Raw genomic sequence first — 20,118 nt, 5'->3', positions numbered from 1 at the left:
GCTGCTCTTGTCCTGGGTGCCGCTGGTGTCTCGGGTGTCACAGGTGCCACTGATGTCATGGGTGCCACTGGTGTCTCGGGTGCCGCTCTTGTGGTGGGTGCTGCTCTTGCCGTGGGTGTCATGAGTGCTGCTGGTGTCTCGGGTGCCGCTGGTGGCTCAGGTGTCACGGGTACTGCTGGTGTCACAGGTGGTGCTCTTGTTTCGGGTATCACTGGTATCTGGGATGCTGCTGTGTCTCGGGTGCCACTGATGTCTTGGGTGCTGCTCTTGCCGTGGGTGCTGCTCTTGCGTGGGTGTCACGGGTGCTGCTGGTGTCTCGGGTGTCATGGCTGCCACTGGTGTCACAGGTGTCGCTCTTGTCATGGGTATCACTGGTGTCTCGGATTCTGCTGATGTCTCGAATACCGCTGGTGTGTTGGGTGCCACCTGTGCCGCAGATATCGCTGGTGCTCCGGGTGTCAGGCATGCGGCGGGTGTGGCGGGTGTCGGGGGTGCCGTGGATGAAGGGAGTGGCCCCATGGTCACACCAGGAAGATGGGGTAGGTGGGGGAGTGGTAGGGTCAGTGATCTCATCTGAATCGTGGGTTGTCTCTGGTATCCGAATGGTCTCCCTCACGAATAGCCAGGCTGGTATGATGGTAGAAATCTGAGGGCTTTGAGGCTGAGGTTTTTGGATGGTGAAGTCCTTCATGGCAAGGGAGGACTTCACAAGGATGGACTGGGGCCCCACTGGGTGTATTCAAGCTCAGGCTTTCTGAGTTCTGGCTTTCTAAGGAGCCCAGAAGCTTCTGCACTGTCACCTCCGAGTCCTCTTCACAGAGTGGCTGGAGTGGCTCCTTATCCACTTGACCCATGGATGATGCCAAAGACGGGTAAAGTAGCTCTGGTTGTCGGGTCGAGGGTCAGCATGCTTGCTATTAATGTTCTTATTTTATCGGCGAAGGCAATGGCAACCTACTCCAGTACTCTTGCCTGGAAAATCTCATGGACAGAGGAGCCTGGTAGGCTGCAGTCCATGGGGTCACGAACAGTCAGACACGACTGAGCGACTTCACTTTCATGCATTGGAGAAGGAAATGGCAACCTACTCCAGTGTTCTTGCCTGGAGAATCCCAGGGATGGAGGAGCCTGGTGGGTTGCCATCTATGGGGTCGCACAGTTGGACTTCACTGAAGCGACTTAGCAGCAGCAGCAGCAGGAGGCTAGAAGTTCAAAATCAAGGTGTTCTTAGGGTTGGTTTTAGTTACTGGCTTGTAGACAACCACCTTCTGACACTATTATTCTTGTGTCGCTAAGTCATGTCCGACTCTTTTGCAACCCCATGGACAGGACTGTAGCCTGGCAGGCTCCTCTGTCTCTATCCTCACATAACCTCTTCTCTCAGCACACACGGAAAAGAGAGTTCTGAGTGTCTCTTCTACTTCTTACAAGGCCACTTCCTATCAGACTAAGGCTCCACCCTTTGGCCTCATTTAACCTCTAACCTCCTTAGGACCCTATCTCTAAATACGGTCACATTGGTGGTTAGGACCTCACTGTATAAATTTTGAGGGATACAGTTTGGTCCATAACATTCTGCATTTTCCCCCAAATTTAGGTCCTTCTCATGTGCACAATACACTCACCCCATCTCAACATCCCCAGAATTCTTTTTAAAAAATTAATTTATTTTTTAATTGAAGGATAATTGCTTTCAGAATTTTGTTATTTTCTGTCAAACCTCAACATGAATCAGCCATAGGTATACATATGTCCCCTCCATCTTAAATCTCTGTCCCATCTCCCTCTCCATCCCACCCCTCTAGGTTGATACAGAGCCCCTGTTTGCGTTCCCAGAGACATACACTAAATTCCCATTGGCCATCTATTTTACATATGGTAATGTAAGTTTCCATGTTACTCTCTCCATGCATCTCAGCCTCTCCTCCCCTTTCCCCATGTCCATAAGTCTGTTCTCTATGTTTTTTTCTCCATTGCTGTGCTGCAAATAAATTCTTCAGTACCATTTTCCTAGATTCCGTATATATGATTAAGAATATGATATTTATCTTTCTCTTTCTGACTTACTTCATTCTGTATAATAGGCTCTAGGTTTATCCACCTCATTAGGGCAGATGCAAATGTGTTCCTTTTAGGGCTGAGTAGCTGTTTTTCCAATAGTCATGTATGGATGTGAGAGTTGGACTGTGAAGAAGGCTGAGTGCTGACGAATTGATGCTTTTGAACTGTGGTGTTGGAGAAGACTCTTGAGAGTCCCTTGGACTGCAAGGAGATCCAACCAGTTCATCCTAAAGGAGATCAGTCCTGGGTGTTCTTTGGAAGGAATGATGCTAAAGCTGAAACTCCAGTACTTTGGCCACCTCATGCAGAGAATTGACTCATTGGAAAAGACTCTGATGCTGGGAAGGATTGGGGGAAGGAGGGGAAGGGGACAACAGAGGATGAGATGGCTGGATGGCATCACTGACTCAATGGACATGAGTTTGAGTGAACTCTGAGAGTTGGTGATGGACAGGGAGGCCTGGCGTGCTGCAATTCATGGGGTCCCAAAGAGTCGGACATGACTGAGCGACTGAACTAAACTGAACTGAATATTCCATTGTGTATATGTACCACAACTTCTTTAGCCATTCTACTGTTGATGGACATCTAGGTTGCCTCAGTGTTCTAGCTATTGTAAATAGCGCTGCAGTGAACACTGGGGAACATGTGTCTTTTTCAGTTTTGGTTTCCTCAGGGTATATGCCTAGAAGTGGGATTGCTGGGTCATATGGTGGTTTTATTCCTAGTTTGTAAGGAACTTCCATACCATCTTCCATAGTGGCTGTATCAATTTACATTCCCACCAACAGTGCAAGAGGATTCCCTTTTCTCCACACCCTCTTCAGCATTTGTTGTTTGCATACTTTTTGATAATGGTCATTCTGACCGGTGTGAGGTGATAGTCTCACCAGTTTTGATTTGCATTTCTCTAATAATAATCAATATCGAGCCTCTTTTCACATGTTTGTTAGCCATCTGCATGTCTTCTTTAGAGAAATGTCTTGTGTAGGTCTTTTGCCCCACTTTTTGATTTGGTTGTTTGTTTTTCTGGTAGTGAGTTGTATGAGCTGCTTGTATATTTTGGAAATTAATCGTCTGTCAGCTGTTTCATCTGCTATTATTTTCTCCCATTCTGAGGGTTGGTCTTTTCACCTTGCTTATAGTTTCCTTTGCTGTGCAAAACCTTTTAAGTTTAATCAGATCCCACTTGTTTATTTTTTTTTAAATCTCCATTACTCTAGGAGGTGGGTCATAGAGGTTGTTGCTTTGATTTATGTCATTGAGTGTTCTGCCTATGCTTTCCTCTAAGAGTTTTATAGTTTCTGACCTTACATTTAGGTCTTGAATCCATTTTGAGTTTATCTTTGTATGTAGTGTTAGGAAATGTTCTAATTTGGTTCTTTTACATCAACATCCTCAGAATTCTTAAACCATTCAAACATCAATTCCAAGTTCAAAACCTCATTAAACTATCACTTCGTCAGGTATGGATGAGAAGTGACACATAAAATTAATCCTTGCCTGACCCATAAAGAAAAATACAACATATTGTTGAAACACATAACAGAAAATTTGGATAAGTAAAGGTACTCTGAGTGCTATAAAGGAGCCCATTCCCTTAAATGAATCACAACACGTACTTCCAATTCAAATTACTGTAGAATTCTTTTCTCAGACCTCATATGATTTTGACATTCATATGTGAGAGTGAGTGAGGACAAGAGATTTTTAGAAAAACAAATCGATAGGAGGATAGAAAGAGTTTCCTAACCTGATGTCAGAGTGTCCTGCAAAACTGCTGTAAGTAAAACAGTGCAGCATCAGTGCAGAACACACTGAAGTCGTGCAGTGTAAGAAAAGTGCAGAAACACACCCATTCAAAATGAGTTTAAACCCAAAAGCAGTTAGTCATAGAGGGAAGAAGAGTTTTTAAAAAATGAACACTATAAAACTACAGTAACTTTTTTTAAGGACATTAAAGAATGTGTTCATTGCTTCATTGTGTCCAACACTTTGTGACCCCATAGACTGTAGCCCTCTAGGCTCCTGTACCCATGGCATCCTTCAGGCATGAATACTGGAGTGGGTAGCCATTCTCTTCTCCAGGGAATCTTCCTGACCTGAGCATCGAACCCAGGTCTTCTGCATTGTAGGTAGATTCTTTACCGTCTGAGCCACCAGGGAAGCCTAAGGACTGTTAAAGAAGACCTAAATAAATGAAAAGGCATTGTATATTTATGGATCAAAAAACATAATATTATACACATGACAGTAAATTGATCTACAGATTCAACATAATCCCCATCAAAACCCCAGCTTCTTTGCAGAAATTGGCAAGCTGATCCTAAAATTTATATGGAAATATAAACGACCCAAGATAGCCAAAGCAATCTAGAGAAAGAACAAAGTTAGAGGGCTCAGACATGTCAATTTCAAAACTTACTTCAATAATAAGACAGTGCAGTACTAACATGGGCTTCCTTGGTGGCTCAGCACTAAAGGACCCACCTGCTAATGCAGGAGACGCAGGTTTGATCCCTGCATCAAATAGTCACTCCAGTATTCTTGCCTGGGAAATCTCACAGACAGAGGTATCTGGCAGGCTGCAGTCCACACTGTCCATGGGATTGCAAAGAGTCGGATGTGACTTACTGACGGAACAGCAACATGGTGCTAACCTAGCATAGACACATAGATTGATGAAATTGAATTTGAAGTCTAGAGACAAATCCATGTATCTATGTCAGGTGATTTTCTACAAGAGTGACAATACCAATTCAATGAGAGAAGAACAATTGCTTCCTCATTGGCGAAGAACAACTGAATATGCAAATGCAAAAGAATGAACTTAGACTCCTAGCATATAAGGTATTCAGATCAGATCAGATCAGATCAGTCGCTCAGTCGTGTCTGACTCTTTGCGATCCCATGAATTGCAGCATGCCAGGCCTCCCTGTCCATCACCAACTCCCGGAGTTCACTGAGACTCACGTCCATCGAGTCAGTGATGCCATCCGGCCATCTCATCCTCTGTTGTCCCCTTCTCCTCCTGCCCCCAATCCCTCCCAGTATCAGAGTCTTTTCCAATGAGTCAACTCTTCGCATGAGGTGGCCAAAGTACTGGAGTTTCAGCTTTAGCATCATTCCTTCCAAAGAAATCCCAGGGCTGATCTCCTTCACAATGGACTGGTTGGATCTTCTTGCAGTCCAAGGGACTCTCAAGAGTCTTCTCCAACACCACAGTTCAAAAGCATCAATTCTTCAGCACTCAGCCTTCTTCACAGTCCAACTCTCACATCCATACATGAGCACAGGAAAAACCATAGCCTTGACTAGACGAACCTTTGTTGGCAAAGTAATATCTCTGCTTTTGAATATGCTATCTAGATTGGTCATAACTTTCCTTCCAAGGAGTAAGCGTCTTTTATTTTCATGGCTGCAGTCACCATCTGTAGTGATTTTGGAGCCCAGAAAAATAAAGTCTGACAGTGTTTCCACTGTTTCCCCATCTATTTCCCATGAAGTGGTATTACAAAGCATTAACTCAAAATTTATCAGAGACCTAAATTTAAGAGCTAGAGCAATAAAGCCTTTGAAAGGAACTCTGTAGCCATACATCTTCATGCTTTGGATTAGGAGATGGTTTCTTAGATATGACATGAAAAACAACAAAAATAGATGAATGGGACTACATGAAAACTTAAAGTTTTGTTGCTACAAGGGATGTGACCAAGAAAGTGGACAGCCCACAGAATGGGAAAAAATATTTTAAAAGCATATACATGAAAAGGAACTTGTTTCTAGGCCTGTTTGTAAGTCCAACAAAGTTAGCCTAGTTACCCAACAAACACAATTGGCTATAGAGTTCTGCACTGTAATAGGTTTATGATACTTTCCACACAAATAATGCATAAAAAGCAAACACAGAATAAAACATCCTTCATCTTACATTACAGGACCTTGAAAAACTGCAGTAGTACAGTTACAATAGCTGACATACAGGGGCACACTCGCATCTTTGAAAGTTCTCAACTTGAAGGTTCATATGTAAGGGACTTACTGCAAACTGTATACACTGAACAGTGACTTTTAGGCTGCGTGAATTGTATCTCAATAATGTTGTTGGAAAATTATAAAAAACAATTGTATAAGACAGAAAGTGGTCAACTAATTAAAGAGGAATAAATAAAATGAGAGCCCAAACCCACCGCATACAACAGAATAAATTCTGCCTGGATTAAAGTGCTTCAGTGTAGTCATTAAACTGGAATAGAACTACCAGGATGGGAAAGACCTTTTCAAGCATAAAACAAATGACAAGAAAAAATTGATATGTGTTATTAGTACAGAAAAGTTTAAGAGCCGAATGTTAATTTTTTTCCTGTAATTCAGCTCACCCCTACACACAAGCCTCCATTTTGCTCTAAGCAGGAAAACCCAAACTTGGCTGTAGCTTATGCTTTTATGCACAGTGATTTCTGAACCTTAACCTGCTCAATTAGGGATTGGCCCTGTGCTTTTCACTCCTCCCCAGGGGTGGTCTCAGTTTCTGAGGAGGAAAAGAGGATGAAAGGAAACTTAGGAAGCTGTCTGGCTCTGAAGGAGGGCAATCTGATCCTTACAGCTGGGCTTCCCTCCTCCCTACCTTCTCTGAATATTTGCTGGAAGGACTGATGCTGAGGCTGAAGCTCCAATACATTGGCCACTAATGGAGAGAGCTGATTCATTGGAAAAGACACTGATACTGGAAAACACTGAGGGCAGGAGGAGAAGAACGGTGCAACAGAGGATGAGATAATTGGATGGTATCACCAACTCAATGGACAAGAGTTGGAGCAAACTCTGGGACATGGTGAAGTACAGGGAAGTCTGGCCTGCTGCAGTTCATGGGGTCACAAAGAATCGGAAACAATTGAGCAACTGAACAGCAACTTTCCTTTGGCCAGCTCACCCCTGTAGCTGGTCTCTGGCAATGCCGCCATAGCACGCATGAGCTCACAAGGTTGTTTTAATTTTTTAATATCAGTCTTTATTTATTTTTGCCATGCTTCACCGCATGCGGGATCTTAGTTCCCCACCCAGGGATCGAACCTGTGCCCCCTGCATTAGGAGCACAGAGTCTTAACCAGTAGACCGACAGGGAAGTTTACACAAGGTTGTTTATACTGCACTGTGCTTTCGTTTCAGTGTCCTGGACGTTGCCTGGGTCGCATTGTGAGGATGCAGCAGCATCACATAATTTGTCAGCACCCCAACAGTTCTGAGTCCGGCTGTGATGACACAAAGAGGTACTGGCCCCACCCTAGGGCAGCACACAACCTCTCCCACCTCAGATAAGCACTATGATGTCTGGGAATGGCTCATCCCTCCCATACACCACCTCTCATAATGCACAGTTCATACTCAATTATAACTTCTTACAGTGCCATTCTCAGTAGTGTATGTTATGCTGTTGCTGTTCCATCACTGAGGCGTGTCTGACTCTTTGCAACCCCATGGACTGCAGCATGCAGTCTGTAGGGAAACCCTGTCCTTCAGCATCTCCCAAAGTTTGCTCAAATTTATGTCCATTGAGTCGGTGATTCTTTCTAACCATCTCATCACCTTGATTTCCTTTAGGATTGATTGGTTTGATCTCCTTGCTATCCAAGGGACTCAAAAGAGTCTTCTCTTGAATATATCGAAATTAGAAAGCATCAGTTCTTCGGTGCTCAGCCTGCTTTATGGTCCAGTTCTCACATCGGTACATGACTACTGGAAAAAACATAGCTTTGACTGTATTGACTTTTGTTGGCAAGATGATGTTTCCACTTCTTAATACGCTGTCTAGGTTTGTCATAGCTTTCCTTCAAAGGAGAAAGCATCTTTTAATTTCATGGCTGCAGTCATCATCCACAGTGGTTTGGAAGCCTGAGAAAAGAAAATCTGTCACTGCTTCCCCTTTTCCCCTTCTTTTGGCATGAAGAGACTGGACGCCATGATCTTATTAGGCTTTTGAATGTTGAGTTTCAAGCCAGCTTTTTCACTCTGCTCTCTCATCCTTATCAGGAGGCTTTTCAGTCTCTCTTCACTTTCTGCCATTAGAGTGGAGTGGTATCATCTGCATATCTGAGGTTGTTGATGTGTCTCCCAGCAATGTTGATTCCCGCTTGTACTTCATCCAGCCCGGCATTTTGGATGATGGACTCTATGTAAAAGTTAAAGAAGCAGGGTGACATATACATCCTTGACATCCTCCTTTCCCAATTTGGAACCAGTCCGTTGTTCCATGTCCTGTTCTGTTACTTCTTGACTCGCATACAGGCTTCTCAGGAGACAGGTAAGGTGGTATGGTATTCCCTTCTCTTCTTGGAATTTCCCACAAGTTTTTGTGATCCACGTGATCCACACAATCAAAGGCTTTAGCATAGTTGATAAAGCAAAGAAGAAGTAGAAGTGTTAGTCACTCGGTCATGTGCAACTCTTTGCAATCCCCATGGCCTGTAGCTTGCCAGGCTTCTCTGCCTGTGGGGTTTTCCAGGCAAGAATACTGGAATGGGTTGCCATTCCCTTCTCCAGGATCTTCCTGACCCAGGGATCGAACTCATGTCTCTTGCATTGCAGGAAGATTCTTTACTGTCTGAGCTATCAGGGAAGCAAAAGTAGAAGTTTTTCTGGAATTCCCTTGGTTTCTGTATGTTCCAGCAAATGTTGGCAATTTGATCTCTGGTCCTCTGCCTTTTTGAAACCCAGCCTGTACATCTGGAAGTTCTCAGTTCACAGACTGCTAAAGACTAGCTTGAAGGATTTTGAGCATAACCTTCCTAGCATGTGAAATGAACACAATTGTACAATAGTTTAAACATTCTTTGGCATTGCCCTTCTTTGGGATTGGAATGAAAACTGACCTTTTCCAGTCCCATGGCCACACTGAGTTTTCAAAATTCATCAGTTCCCTTTAATTTACAGATTAAATCTGGATCCTAGTGTTTTCAATTATTCTAAATTTATTCCTCTGTTTAGAAACTGTTTGATTAGGACGTTGGGACAGTGGGTTGGCAGAGAATAAAGTAAACGTTTATCTTGTTGAGGGGCTTACACAAGAAGAATGCTTCTGTCTTGTATAAAAGTCTGAACTGGTAGATGGTTTAGAGGGTAGAAGAGCTCTGCTCCCTGAGATCACTCCGAGACATAGATGCCTTCCTTCTGGCGGCTCCACCACCCTAGAGGAACGTGCTGCAGCCAGAGGAAGTGAGGAGAGAGCCGAGAGGGCCACCAGTGGAATCTGGAGTTCTGCCACCCTCCTCTTGGGGTAACTTTGAACTTTCTGAGCTCCTGATCTTCAGATTGGGGTATTACTGTCTGTGTCAAATTATGGTTGGGAAGTTGTTTTTTAATTGAAGTGTAGTTGATTGACACAAGTGTGTGTTAATTTCTGCTCTACAGCCAAGTGATTTAGTTATACATATTTACATCTTCTTTTTTAATATTCTTCTCCATTATAGTTTATCGTAGGATATTGAATGTAGTTCTGTGCTACACATTAGGAATTTGTTTATCCATCCTATATATAGAAGCTTACGTCTGCTAATATCAGCCTCCTACTCAGTCCCCCCCTAACCCCCCTCCCTTGGCAACCACCAGTCTGTTCTGTCAGTGATTCTGTTTCTGCTTCATAGGTAGGTTCATTTGTGTCATTGCTTAGATCCCACTCATAAGTGATACCACATGGTATTTGTCTTTCTTTTCTGATTTCACTGAGTATGATAATGTCTAGTTGCATCCATGTATTCCATCCTTTTTGTGGCCGAGTAGTATTCCAAATGTATGTCTACTGCATTCATCCATTCCTCTGCTGATGGACACGGGTTGTTTCCATGTCTGGCTGTGTGAATAGTGATGCTATGAACATCGGGGTGCTTATGTCCTTTTTATTTTTAGTTTGTCCAGTATATACCCCGGAGTGGGATTGCTGGATCATATGGTAACTCTTGTCAGTTTTCTGAGGAACCTCCATACTGTTTTCCACAGTGGCCGCACCAACGTACATTCCCACTAGCAGGGCAGGGGGTTCCCTTTTCCCCACACCCTCTCTAGCATTTGTTTTAAGACTCTTTAATGATGTTCATTCTGACTGGTGTGAGGTAGTTCCTCACTGTAATTTTGATTTGCATTTCTCTAGTAATTAGGGATGTTGAGTACTTTTTCCTGTGTTTATTGGCCATCTGTATTTCTTTTTTGGAGAAATGTCTATTTAGGTCTTCTACCTATTTTTGGATAGGTTTTTTTATGTTGTTGTTGAGTTGTATGAGTTCTTTGTACATCTTGGAAGTTAAGCCCTTACTGGTTGCATTGTTTGCAAATATTTTCTCCCATTCTGTAGATTGTCTTGTGTCTGGGAGGTTTTGATTAACTGGTTTAGTGTGAAGCACTTAGCAGCCTGAGTCATAGCAAATGCCCACTCTGTGGCTCTTCCTTCCTCCTCTACATCGTGAGTTACTGGGGAAAATGAGATGACCCTGACCATTGGCTCAGTTTCCATTTTGAGCCTTCACTAAGTTTTGTCAATGTAGTGTCAGCTGCATTTCCTATTCCCAACACAATTCCAGCCAGAACCATTCTCCTCGAATGGAAAATGTTCAGAACAGCCACCCTGATTCTCAACAGAAAACCTAGTTTCCAATTTTGTTCAGAAGATAGAGCCCACACACTGATTGATATGTATCATCCCAGATGTTTCACTATGCATGCTCAAAGATATATTTATTTTACAAACACACGAGGTTTGTGCTTTCTTTATAATAAACAAGACATATTTTGTATGAAACTTGTTTTTTTTCCTACTTATCAATATGTTATTGACTTTTCCCCCATCTGAGTACATAAGGGTCACTTCATTCTTTTGAATTGTTGTATTTACTATTACCTCATTCTTGTCCATTGCTGATGGACATTTAATTGTTTCCATTTTTGGCTATTGCAAACATGCTACAGTAAACATCCTGGAATATATATCTTTATGCATAAAGGGTAATACTCTTACAGGATAGATTTTAGATATGGACTTAAATCGACAGACATGCTCATCTGGATACTGCTAAATTACCATCAAACTGTCTCTACCAACAATATATGAGAGTCCCCCTTTTTACCAACTTTATATAGATTTCCAACGTTTTAAAAATTTTGCCAATCTGATGGATGAAAATTTATATCTTAATGTAATTTGTACTTTTCTGTTTTGTATGACTTTTGGCTCTTTGTGTTTTTTCTCTAACGGATCCACTTCTTTCCTTCTTTACCACCAATCTGTTTGGCCAAGCCATCCTACTAATCTCCCTCCATCCACCCATGATCCTTCTAACCCAGGCTCCATACTGCAGCCACAGTAATCGATTCCAAAATGCAAATCTGATCCTACCATCACCACACCCATCTCCCTGCTAGATTAACAACACTTTAGAGGCTTCACTTGCTCTTAGGACAAAGGTTGACCAAAATTGACTATGTGGCCTATAAAATATTGCACAGTCAAGTCCCACCTCCCTACACAGCCTCATCCGGGACCTCACTCTGTCTCACTCTTTGTGTTCCAGTCACACTGTCCTTTCAGTTCCTTGAGTATGCCATTCACTTTCCAACTACTTTTTGGCAGCCAAAACAGGAAGCAAACAAATATTCATGATAATAGAGAGGACAACAAGGCATGGAAAGATCTACCAAGAGGGTATCCGATTAAGTAGGGTTTTGGAGAAAGAGATATGCAAAAGAACTTAAAAGGGAGACATTTTTAAAAGAAATAATAGAAGAAAAATTCCTTGACCCAAGGAGGGAAAAAAAAGAGTCAAATTGCCTTTTATTTTCTCTATTGTTTCTGCTTCATCCAAGGTTGGCCATTCAGCTTTAATCCTAGTGCTTTTCTTTCATGCTGTTACTTTTCCCCAAATATCTGGTGGTTTATGGAAGCAAGACTAGGTTAGTTTAGAGAGCTTCTGTGGGTGGGTTTCTTTTGAAGTTTACTGGCCTCACTGTCCCCCACAGACCTCTTCTGCTGAGTGGGTGGGCTCGCTGAAGGTAGGTGAGGCATTAAATCTCACTTTACAATGCAGTGGGTAGGCGGGAGACACCCACTTGCCATAGTAGGGCCTCAGTAGATATTAGAGGGTGTTTAATCTGGTAGACTGCAGTCCATGGGGTCCCTAAGAGTCAGACATGACTGAGTGACTTCACTTTCACTTTTCACTTTCATGTATTGGAGAGGGAAATGGCAACCCACTCCAGTGTTCTTGCCTGGAAAATCCCAGGGACGGGGGAGCCTGGTGGGCTACCATCTATGGGGTCGCACAGAGTCGGACACGACTGAAGTGACTTAGCAGCAGCAGCAATAGGGAGTAACGTTATTTGTGGCCATGGGTAGAGAATCAGTGGTGAGTGGGGTGTCTACTAGCCTCTTTTATTGACTCTGGGAAGAGTTTGGGAGGTGTGGCTTCCATTGTGGAAAAAGTTTTAAAGGGAGTGAGAATTATCAGGGTAGAACTAGCTCACATATAGGAAGACAACACGGGGATCTGAGGAAATGCTTGAGGACTGAGAGAGTTTGTTCCCCAGAGCAGTAATTCCTAACCTCAGCCACAAGTCAGAATTCCCTGGGAAGTTTCTTTAAAATAAAGATTCTTGGCCTCTCATTGGGACTTAATGAATTAGAATCTTTGGAAGGGAATGGAAGCTGGCAATCTACATCTCTTTTGTCTTTTTTTTTTTTTTTAATTCTTTCTGAATCTACATCTTTTTTAAGCTGCCCACATACTTCTGATAATAAGGCAGATTTGAAATCTGTTGCCCTATAGAATCAGTAAGTTCCATCTGGCTGATGATGAAAGGGGTTATTTGAGGCAGGAGCAGAGCTGGACTGAAGAGGAATGAGAAATTGAGAAAGACTAGAAACAGGGTTACTTTGTGATTTCTGCTGCCATTTCTACTTTCATGTTTTACATAGAAAAACATATGAGCTCCACTTGTGTGCTCATTGTTGGTATACAGACTATGAGCCCCCAGCTCGGGCATCACCATCTGCAGTCCCATCCCTGGCCATGAGGAAGTGATGCTCTCTGTTGGAGCAATCTTGCATTCTTTTACTGAGTTCTCAAGTGACCAGGCTTTTGGGTTTCAGCATCTTCACTGGTGTCCAGCTCCATGTTCCTGTATCATCTTGTATATTTAGGAAGCTGAATAGTTTCTTCTGACTTCCCACTGACCCTATCTTCTATTGAAGCAGAAAAAGTAGCTGTATTAAGGTCCTGTGGGCTGGAAACAACAAAAGTCAACTTGGAATGGTTTATACAAAGATAGTGGGAGAGTTCTTAAGATAGGACAGCCATTCTTAGATACAACAATTTGGTATCTTTTAAAATGTATTCTCTGAATATTCTTGGAATGTTGGTTCAACTCTTTTTAGTAGAAACTTTGGTCTATCTCTGTCCTGTTGTCTAAAGGAACCCAACTTTTGGCCCCATAAGTTTCATCCCCGCTGGGGAAAATAAAAACCCTCCAGTTAACAGGAAACCCTTATCCCTCTTCCTCTTATAAATCTTATAATCAGTTTGATGTGACAATATTGCTTAAGGAAACCCTTTGATGGAGTCTTCCCCCTACCTGCTAATCAAAGTATTGCTTCCAACTATGTGTAATACTCTTGCAATTTAGCAGGCACACACACTCTGTTTGAGAAGTTCAGGTTATCAGAATTTTCTCCATCTTATCGTATTTCCAGTGGTGTTTCTCACTCCTTATAGATTATGTGCTTGGATAAGCAGGCTTTTATAGGAACACAAAAACATTCCAATCCAAAGGGATGATTCTGTGAAACCTCAGGAGGGACTATTACTACGAAATGAATCGTCATTAGGGTTGTTTCTCTTCTCATCTCTGCAGAATGTTATTTTTTCTATTTCCCTGGCCCTTATGGCAGAGTACGGCCACTGCTACTCCAGCCTTCATGTTTATATGTCTTGCTCCAGCAACTTCCAAATTCCTGGGAGAAAGACAGTGACAACTAGCTCAGGTTAGGGCCCTCTTCCAGTCATCTTTGGGGATGGGGAGATAGTCTCATGTGATACAAATACATTAGTTCCAGGAGCTCTGCCCTAGAGAACAACAGATATCCCAAAATGGGTCCTCTGAGGTGGCTCACTCTCTAGGGTAAATATCTTTTCAGTAATCAGAGGGCATTCAGTAGGCACATGAAAAGATGCTGAACATCACTAATCCTCAGAGAAATGTATGTCAAACCCACTATGAGACATCACCTCACACCTGTCAGAAGGTCTATTGTCAAAAAGACACCAAATAATAAATGTTGGTGAGGATGAGAAAAAAAGGACCCCTTGTACACTATTAGTGGGGTTGTAAATTAGCACAGCCACTATGGAAAACAATATGGAGATTCCTTAAAAACAACTGCCAGATGATCCAGAAATTCCAGTGCTGAGTATAAACCTGAAGAAAATGAAAACACTAATTCAAAAAGATGATGTGCTACTGTATCACACAGGGAACTCTGCTCAGTGTTATGTGGCAGCCTAGATTGGAGAGGAGTTTGGGGTGAATGGATATACGTGTATGTATGGCTGAGTCCCTTTACTGTTCACCTGAAACCATCACAACATTGTTAATTGACTATACTCCAATAAAAAATTCAAAATTTAAAGAAAAAATATATGCACCCCAATTTTCATAGCAGCATTATTTGTAATAGCCAGGATGTGGAAACAACCTAAGTAGCTATCAACAAATGAATGAATAAAGAGAAGTTGTGGTGTGTGTTTGTGTGTGTATATGAATGGTATACAATGAAATGGTATTCTACCATAAAAAAAGAAATTTTGCCATTTGCAACATCTTGGATAGACCTGGAGTGTACGTATGCTTAGTAAAGCAAGTCAGACAGAGAAAGAGAGATACCATATGATATCACTTATATGTGGAATCTAAGAAATGAAACACATGAATGTCTAAAACAGAAACAGTCTCATAGACACAGAAACAAGCTAGTGGTTACCAAACAGGGAAAGAGGTGAAGGAAGGGCAAGATAGGAGTAGGAGGTTTAAGAGGTGTCAGCTACTAGGTATAAAATAAACAAGATATGAGAGTGTGATATACAGCACAGGGTATATGCTGTGCTGTGCTGTGCTTAGTCACTCAGTTGTGTCCAACTCTGCAACCCTATGGACTGTAGCCCACCAGACTCCTCTGTCCATGGGATTCTCCAGGCAAGAATACTGAAGTGAGTTGCAATTCCCTTCTCCAGGGGATCTTCCCAACCCAGGGCTCAAACCCAGGTCTCCTGCTTTGCAGGCAGATTCTTTACTATGTGAATCACCAGGGAAGCCCTTGTTGTACATTTGAAACTGACATAATATTGCAAATCACTGATACTTCATTTAAAAAAATTAAGTACCTACTATGTAGGGTAGTTGTGAAGAATAAATGGGTCAGTCTGTGGGAAAGTATTTGGAAAGTTCTCTGGCACATGGTTATACACATAAATATACACACACAGTGGACCCTTTCTGACAACAACAAAGGCAGAGGTCCATTAACTTTCTGATCTGCTTTAAAGGGCAAAGCAACTAAAGGCAGATCCTTCTTCCCAAAAGGTCTCACTACCAAAGTGGAATCATATATGTCTTCTTCTCGAGAGCAGACCCATAGCTTTGGTAAGTGTTCCCTGGGGTCCATGGTGCCCACAGAGCGAGCGCTGCTGTGAGCACAAGAGGAGCAGGTGGCCTCCCAGACTGTGACGTTCCCCGAGGGCAGCAAGAAGCCACCGGCCTAGCTAAGAAGTGAGCTGGTCCAGCGTCCGAGTGATGGTGTGTCCTCAGTGGAAGCACAGGCACTTCCCATAATGGGCACGAGGGCTCACCTACAGGTTCATACTCATACCAGAATATATTTCAAGTGCTTATACAGACAGAACTTAGTTTGTTAACAAATGTATCACTGTCCTCTTCCTCACCTGAACCGACTGCTCCAACTCCTCCAGAGAGTGGGGTTTTTTCCCTCCCAAAGTCATTTTTTTTATTTATATTTTTATTGAAGGATAATTGCTTTACAGAATTTTGTTATTTTCTGTCAAACGTCAACATGAATCAGCCATAAGTATACATATACCCCCTCCCTTTTGAACCTCCCTCCCATCTCCTGCCTTATCTCATCCCTCTAGGTTGATACAGAGCCCCTGTTTGAGTTTCCTGAGCCATAAGGCAAATTCCTCTTGGCTATCTATTTTACATATGGTAATGTAAGTTTCCATGTTACTCTCTCCATACGTCTCACCCTCTCCTTCCCTTTCCCCATGTCCATAAGTCTGTTCTCTGTCTGTTTCTGCATTGCTGCCCTGTAAATAAGTTCTTCAGTACCATTTTTCTAGATTCCGTATATATGCATTAGAATATGATATTTACCTTTCTCTTTCTGACTTACTTCACTCTGTATTATAGGTTCTAGATTCATCCACCTCATCAGAACTGACTCAAATGCATTCTTTTTATGGCTGAGTAATATTCGATTGTGTATATGCACCAGAACTTCTTTCTCCATTCTTCTGTTGATTGACATCTAGGTTGCTTCCGTGTTCTAGCTATTGTAAATAGTGCTGCAATGAACAATGGGATACATGTGTCTTTTTCAATTTTGGTTTCCTCAGGGTATATGCCAAGAAGTGGGATTGCTGGGTCATATGGTAGTTTTATTCCTAGTTTTTTAAGGAATCTCCATACTGTCTTCCATAGTGGCTGTATCAATTTACATTCCCACCAACAGTGCAAGAAGGTTCCCTTTTCTCCACACCCTCTTCAGCATTTATTGTTTGCAGACTTTTTGATAGTGGCCATTCTGACTGATGAGAAGTGATGTCTCATTGTAGCTTTGCTTTGCATTTCTCTAATAATGAGCGATGTTGAGCATCTTTTCATGTGTTTGTTAGCCATATGTATGTCTTCTTTGGAGAAATGTCTTGTTTAGGTCTTTTTCCCACTTTTTGATTGGATTGTTTGTTTTTCTGGCATTGAGTGTATGAGCTGCTTGTATATTTTGGGAATTAATCCTTTGTCAGTTGTTTCATTTGCTATTATTTTCTCCCATTCTGAGGGATGTCTTTTCACCTTGCTTATAGTTTCCTTTGCTATGCAAAAGCTTTTAAGTCTAATCAGGTTCCACTTGTTTACTTTTGTTTTTATTTTTGTTACTCTAAGAGGTGGGTCATAGAGGATGTTGCTTTGATTTATGTCATTGAGTGTTCTGCCTATGTTTCCCTCTAAGCGTTTTATAGTTTCTGGCCTTATATTTAGGTCTTTAATCCATTTTGAGTTTATCTTGTGTATGGTGTTAAGAATTGTTCTAATTTCATTATTTTACATGTAGCTGTCCAGTTTTCCCAGCACCATTTATTGAAGAGGCTGTCTTTGCCCCATTGTATATTCTTGCCTCCTTTGTCAAAAATAAGGTACCCATAGGTGCATGGGTTTATTTCTGCGCTTTCTATCTTGTTCCATTGGTCTATAATTCTGTTTTTGTGCCAGTACCATACTGTCTTGATGACTGTAGCTTTGTAGTATAATCTGAAGTCAAAAAGGTTGATTCCTCCAGCTCAATTCTTCTTTCTCAAGACTGCTTTGGCTATTTAGGGTCCTTTGTGTTTCCATATGAACTGTGAAATTTTTTGTTCTAGTTCTGTGAAAATTGCCATTGGTAATTTGATGGGGATCACATTGAATCTGTAGATTGTATTTGGTAGTATAGTCATTTTCACAATATTGATCCTTACTACCCAGGAACATGGAATATCTCTCCATCTATTTATGTCATCTTTTATTTCTTTCATTGGTGTCTTATAATTTTCTGTGTACAGTTCTTTTGTCTCCTTAGGTAAGTTTATTCCTAGATATTTTATTGTTTTTGTTGCAATGGTGAATGGGATTGATTCCTTAATTTCTCTTTCTGATTCTTCATTGTTAGTGTATAGAAATGCAAGTGATTTCTGTGTATTGATTTTGTATCCTGCAACTTTGCTAAATTCACTAATTAGCTCTAATAATTTTCTGATACTATCTTTAGGGTTTTCTATGTACAGTGTCATGTCACCTGCAAACATTGAGAGCTTTACTTCTTCTTTTCTAATCTAGATTCGTTTTATTTCTTTTTCTTCTCTGATTTCTGTAGCTAGGACTTCCAGAACTATGTTGAATAATAGTAGTAAAAGTGGACATCCTTGTCTTGCTCCTAATGTTAGGGGAAATGCTTTCAGTTTTTCACCATTGAGAATAATGTTTGCTGTAGGCTTATCATATATGGCCTTTACTATGTTAAGGTAAGTTCCTTCTATGCCCATTTTTTGAAGAGTTTTAGTCATAAATTGGTGCTGAATTTGGTCAAAGGCTTTTTTCTGCATCTATTGAGATGATATGGTTTTTATCTTTCAATTTGTAATATGGTGTATCACATTGATTGATCTGCTTATATTGAAGAATCCTTCCATTACTGGAATAAAACTAACTTGATCATGGTGCATGAGCTTTTTGACGTATTGCTGAATTCTGTTTGCTAAAATTTTGTTGAGGATTTTTGCATCTATGATCATCAGTGATATTGGCCTGTAGTTTTCTTTTTTTCTGTCGTCTTTGTCTGGGTTTGGTATCAGGGTGATGGTGGCCTCATAGAAAGAGTTTGGAAGTGTTCCTTCCTCTGCAATTTTTTGAAAGAGTTTTGGACAGTTAGGCATTATCTCTTCTCTAATCCAACAACACATTAAAAAGATCATACACCGTGACCAAGTGGGCTTTATCCCAGGGATGCAAGGATTCTTCAATATCTGCAAATCAATCAATGTAATACACCACATTAACAAATTGAAAAATAAAAGCCATATGATTATCTCAATAGATGTAGAGAAAGCCTTTGACAAAATTCAACATCCATTTATGATAAAAACTCTCCAGAAAGCAGGAATAGAAGGAACATACCTCAACATAATAAATGCTATATATGAAAACCCACAGCAAACATTATCCTCAATGGTGAAAAATTGAAAGCATTTCCCCTAAAGTCAGGAACAAGACAAAGATGCCCGGTTTCACCACTACTATTCAACATAGTTTTGGAAGTTTTGGCCACAGCAATCAGAGCAGAAAGAGAAATAAAAGGAATTCAAATTGGAAAAGAAGAAGTAAAACTCTCACTGTTTGCAGATGACATGATCCTCTACGTAGAAAACCCTAAAGACTCCACCAGAAAATTACTAGAGCTAATCAATGAATATAGTAAAGTTGCAGGACATAAAATCGACACACAGAAATCCCTTGCATTCCTATACACTAATAATGAGAAAATAGAAAGATAAATTAAGGAAACAATTCCATTCACCATTGCAACGAAAATAACAAAATACTTAGGAATATATCTACCTAAAGAAACTAAAGACCTATATACAGAAGACTATAAAACTCTGGTGAAAGAAATCAGAGAGGACACTAATAGATGGAGAAATGTACCATATTCATGAATCAGAAGAATAAATATAGTGAAAATGAGTATACTACCCAAAGCAATCTATAGATTCAATGCAATCCCTATCAAGCTACCAATGGTATTCTTCACAGAGCTGGAACAAATAATTTCACAATTTGTATGGAAATACAAAAAACCTCAAATAGGCCAAGCAATCTTGAGAAAGAAGAATGGAACTGGAGGAATCAACCTGCCTGACTTCAGGCTCTACTACAAAGCCACAGTCATCAAGACAGTATGGTACTAGCACAAGACAGAAATATAGATCAATGGAACAAAATAGAAAGCCCAGAGATAAATCCACACACCTATGGACACCTTATCTTTGACAAAGGAGGCAAGAATATACAATGGAGAAAAGACAATCTCTTTAACAGGTGGTGCTGGGAAAACTGGGCAACCACTTGTAAAAGAATGAAACTAGATCACTTTCTAACACCATACACAAAAATAAACTCAAAATGGATTAAAGATCTAAACGTAAGACCAGAAACTATAAAACTCCTAGAGGAGAACATAGGCAAAACACTCTC

At 41.2% G+C, this 20,118-nt stretch overlaps 1 protein-coding gene across 6 annotated transcripts in view; it reads left to right on the top strand.

Moving 5' to 3' along the window:
- Nucleotides 1-20,118, top strand: part of ADAMTSL3 (ADAMTS like 3) — a 408,215-nt gene that overhangs the window by 376,120 nt on the left and 11,977 nt on the right. For all 6 annotated transcript variants that reach the window (XM_059879284.1, XM_059879285.1, XM_024982349.2 and 3 more), the window contains one exon: nt 7,231-7,331. In XM_059879284.1, the coding sequence (XP_059735267.1) occupies nt 7,231-7,331 (101 nt within the window). The remainder of the gene's footprint in view (nt 1-7,230; nt 7,332-20,118) is intronic.

The sequence above is a fragment of the Bos taurus genome, chromosome 21 (assembly GCF_002263795.3).
Source record: "Bos taurus isolate L1 Dominette 01449 registration number 42190680 breed Hereford chromosome 21, ARS-UCD2.0, whole genome shotgun sequence".
Taxonomy (NCBI): Eukaryota; Metazoa; Chordata; class Mammalia; order Artiodactyla; family Bovidae; genus Bos; species Bos taurus.
This window is presented reverse-complemented; position numbering and strand designations above follow the sequence as displayed.